We start from the raw sequence: 4,971 nt of genomic DNA on the forward strand, positions 1-4,971 counted from the left end.
AGTCGAATCCTGGCTTGGCCTCTCTTGTGCCTGGCTTTGGACCTGGCACGGCCCTGCTTTATATCTGACTTTTGAGCTGGCTTGGGCCTGACTTGAATCCTGGCTTGAACTTGACCTGGGACCAAGCTGAGACCTAGCTGAGACCTGGCAATAATAGTGACCACGGGGGAGACCGGAGGGGGGAAGGCGGACCAACGGTGCTAACGAGGGGTCATTACCTGGGTGATGTAATGAGAAGCTCTGAGAGGAAGAGAATGAGACGGAACCAGAGAGAGAAAGAGACAGACTGAGAGAGATAGAGAGATAAGAAAGGAAGGAGAGAGGGAGAAAGAGAGAGGGGTAGAGTAAAATGCCGATAAGCTGATGAGAGATAGTGAGAGTGTGTGAAAGGGATGGAGGAAAGAGTGCATATGAAATAGGTGTGAGAGCGAAAGTGTATGGCAGAGAGGGTCGAGAGAGAGAGGGAGAGACTGACAACCGAGAAATAAATTTTGTAACATGTACTAGTAATTTATCTAAGATAGCTTAGGTAGTGTCAAGATTTTTCAAGGGCTTATGTTTGATTGGTCTGATATACATTTAAGGGGCTCAAGGTACTCTAATATCTACTTTAGGAGTTCATGATACTTTAATATCTACTGTGGGGCTCAAAGTACTCTAATATCTACTGTGGGGCTCAAAGTACTCTAATATCTACTGTGGGGCTCAAAGTACTCTAATATCTACTGTGGGGCTCAAAGTACCCTAATATCTACTGTGGGGCTCAAAGTACTCTAATATCTACTGTGGGGCTCAAAGTACCCTAATATCTACTGTGGGGCTCAAAGTACCCTAATATCTACTGTGAGGGCTGAAAATTCTCTAATATTGACTGTAGAGGCTCGTTGGAGGCTTGTAGTGCTTTAATATACATTGTGGGGACTCGTGGTGCTCTAATATTTACTGTGGAGGCTCGTGGGGCTCTAATATCTACTGTGAAGGCTCGTGGTGCTCTAATATCTACTGTAGAGTCTTGTGGTGCTCTAATATCTACTGTGGAGGCTCATGGTGCTCTAATATCTACTGTGGAGGCTCGTGGTGCTATAATATCTACTGTAGAGGCTCATGGTGCTCAAATATCTACTGTAGAGGCTCGTGGTGCTCTAATATCTACTGTGGAGGCTCGTGGTGCTCTAATATCTACTGTACCCACTAAATAAAACAATAAAAACACGTCCTGGTCCGCTGGGAACATCACAGAGAGAATAATTAAATTGTTTTTAAGCGGGAGGCATTCCAGAGATTTTGAAGACGCAGCTAATAAGACGCTGGCTACTTGAGTCTGGCCGAAAGGCCAGATTCACGAAGCAGTTCGGCAAACACTTACGAACCTGTACATCTTTTCTCAATCTTTGGCGGCTTTGTTTACAATTATTAAGCAGTCAATGAGCTCCGAAGCACCAGGAGGCTGTTTATAACAATAACAACAGTTAATTGGGAAGTTTTCACGCTTGTAAATTGTTTAATAAATGTAGCCAAATCCGTCAAAGATTGAGGAAAGAAGTACACGTTCGTAAGTGCTTGCGTAACTGCTTCGTGAATCTGGTCCGAGGTGTAGATGGGGAGTGGGGGGGGGGGCATGGTGTAGATGGGTGTGTGTGGATAGGGGGGGTGTAGATGTAGTGTTGGGGGAGGAAGCAGGAGGGAGGGGGGGGGGGAAGGTGTGTATCTGTATGGCCGAACGGTAGCCGGCCATACTGTCTAAGCTTACTAATAAAGCAATTACCACCCCCCCTTCCCCCGTCACAGCGCTCCCAAACTGCAGCTTTACTGCCTCCGTCCCCCCCCCCCCCACTTCTTCCGCTGCTCTTATGAGCGCCTTGAGGAAACACGTTTGGAATGCTCGCGGGAGTTCGAACGCGCGACTCGTAAATTGCTTCCCAACACGACTGTTTTACGCACAACTCATTATACTTGACTGTGAACTCTAAGGTTAATCGGAATCACTGAATGGAATTAAAAAAAAAAATGGCAATTGATCATAAGCAATATGGGTCAAAGTAAGGTAATTATCAGGAGAAAGCGTTAAGCCTGCATAAGGGGTAATTCCTCATAAGGGATCTGAGAGGACTGGGAGCTGGGGATATGAGGGCAGAGTGAAGGATCGGAGCTCAACCAGTGGGACTATCGGAGATCGAGCGACGACCATGCAGGAAGCGCTCGCTCTACCCACCGATCTAAGTGACGATGTGGGTCAAGGGACTGTAGAAAATCTTAAGGTCTATAATCCCTTCGGGAGACAATATCTGGCACGAATGGCTAATCAGGGCTATGGTATTAGGATTATAAACCACAATAGAATACTCACAATAGTAAGTAGACGAACATATATATATATATATATATATTTATATATATATATATATATATATATATATATATATATATATATATATATATATATATATATATATGTCGTACCTAGTAGCCAGAACGCACTTCTGAGCCTACTATGCAAGGCCCGATTTGCCTAATAAGCCAAGTTTTCCTGAATTAATATATTTTCTCTAATTTTTTTCTTATGAAATGATAAAGCTACCCATTTCATTATGTATGATGTTAATTTTATTTTATTGGAGTTAAAATTAACGTAGATATATGACCGAACCTAACCAACCCTACCTAACCTAACCTAACCTATCTTTATAGGTTAGGTTAGGTTAGGTAGCCGAAAAAGGTAGGTTAGGTTAGGTTAGGTAGGTTAGGTTGTCGAAAAACAATTAATTCATGAAAACTTGGCTTATTAGGCAAATCGGGCCTTGAATAGTAGGCTGAGAAGTGTGTTCTGGCTACTAGGTACGACATATATATATATATATATATCTGTAGCGCTGATAGCAAGTAGACACGTGCTATCAGCGCGACAGGTATAACCAGTTATCTGCGTCTACATTTTATCTTGCAAACTCCCTTCTGTCCTTTCAGATCGGCGAGGAAGGAGGGAATTATGGAAAAGCGCAAAGTCATGAACAGTATATAGCACTTGGAAGGGATCAGGATAAGAATTTGGAATGGGACGGGAGGAAGGAATGGTGCCTAACCACTTGGACGCTCGGAGATTGAACGCCGACGTGCATGAAGCGAGACCGTCACTCTACCGTCCAGCCCAAGTGGTTGAGTAAGACTTATATATATTTGTCCACCAACTTACGTCAATTGTTCCCCGTTGGAGTCGCCCAACCACTCAGGCTGGACGGTATAGAGCGACGGTCTCGCTTCATGCAGGTCGGCGTTCAATCCCCCGACCGTTCAAGTGGCTTGGGCAACATTCCTTTCCATCATTCATTATTGTCATTATAGTCCCTTCCCGTTGGAGTCACGTTCCCCCACACTCGGAGGATAACGGTAGACGGGGGTTACCAGCGCCCTTGATGGCTCATCATATATAAGAGATCGTGTCTATCTAAGGTTGTAGGCCGGACGCTTAAGTCTATTGAGTAGACATGGGGGCTATTGGCCCATGTCTACTCAATACAGTACTCAATACAGCCGGACTATATCCGGCTCTGCATAAAACTGTCCAACAGCAACACCTGATGTCTGCTCCTTAATATCAAGTTATGGTTAGGGAACCATTAGGGGATTGGAGGTGGGGGGGGGGAAGGGGGAGGGGGAAGGGGCAGGGGGAGGGGGAAGGGGAAGGGGGAGAGGGGGGGGGGGGAAGAAGGGAGAGGAATATCCAACTCACACTACTGCCCATTTCTAAACTTTTCTTTCATTTGTGGCTCTCAATCTTCTTTATTCCCCGCCCCCTCCTCCCCCACACAACCAGGAAGAGGTCGCCCCTCCCCCACACAGCCAGGAAGATGTCGCCCCTCCTCCACACAGCCAGGAAGATGTCGCCCCTCCCCCACACAACCAGGAAGATGTCACTCCTCCCCCACACAACCAGGAAGATGTCACCCCTCCCCCACACAACCAGGAAGATGTCACCCCTTCCCCACACAAGCAGGAAGAGGTCACCCCTCCCCCACACAACCAGGAAGAGGTCACCCCTCCCCCACACAACCAGGAAGATGTCACCCCTCCCCCACACAAGCAGGAAGAGGTCACCCCTCCCCCACACAAGCAGGAAGAGGTCACCCCTCCCCCACACAACCAGGAAGATGTCACCCCTCCCCCACACAAGCAGGAAGAGGTCACCCCTCCCCCACACAAGCAGGAAGAGGTCACCCCTCCCCCACACAACCAGGAAGATGTCACCCCTCCCCCACACAAGCAGGAAGATGTCACCCCTCCCCCACACAACCAGGAAGAGGTCACCCCTCCCCCACACAACCAGGAAGATGTCACCCCTCCCCCACACAACCAGGAAGAGGTCACCCCTCCCCCACACAACCAGGAAGATGTCACCCCTCCCCCACACAACCAGGAAGATGTCACCCCTCCCCCACACAAGCAGGAAGAGGTCACCCCTCCCCCACACAAGCAGGAAGAGGTCACCCCTCCCCCACACAACCAGGAAGATGTCGCCCCTCCCCCACACAAGCAGGAAGAGGTCACCCCTCCCCCACACAAGCAGGAAGATGTCGCCCCTTCCCCACACAACCAGGAAGAGGTCACCCCTCCCCCACACAACCAGGAAGGAGCATCCCCGCCACCCGGATAAGTCCCCGCCCAGACATCAACCCGAGGCACTGTACACTGCCACATTACCGAGGGTCAAGGGTAGGGCCGGCCTGGCCCCAGCTCCCTGATCCACGAGCCGTAAATGCCGTGCTGGACCTCGGTTACCAGGGTAAAGAGCAGGAAAATTTACTCATAAAGGTGGTTATAGGTCGTTGAGGGTGTTATGGCAGATAGTTGTTAGTAGACACTGTTGCTTATGGGAAAATAATTGAGATTGATGAGCCATTATAGGCGGGATGGGGTGTGCGCTGAGTAGTGGAGGGTTGTGAAGGGGGGAGAGAGAGAGAGAGAGAGAGAGAGAGA

The 4,971-nt window shown here is 48.5% G+C and overlaps 1 protein-coding gene across 1 annotated transcript in view; it reads left to right on the forward strand.

Moving 5' to 3' along the window:
- Positions 1-4,648, forward strand: part of LOC138350143 (uncharacterized) — a 13,990-nt gene extending 9,342 nt beyond the window's left edge. Inside the window, exon 3 of the mRNA XM_069300460.1 lies at positions 3,812-4,648. Within this exon, the coding sequence (XP_069156561.1) occupies positions 3,812-4,648 (837 nt within the window). The remainder of the gene's footprint in view (positions 1-3,811) is intronic.
- Positions 4,649-4,971: the final 323 nt, after the last annotated feature.

This window comes from Procambarus clarkii, chromosome 44, assembly GCF_040958095.1.
Source record: "Procambarus clarkii isolate CNS0578487 chromosome 44, FALCON_Pclarkii_2.0, whole genome shotgun sequence".
Lineage (NCBI taxonomy): Eukaryota > Metazoa > Arthropoda > Malacostraca > Decapoda > Cambaridae > Procambarus > Procambarus clarkii.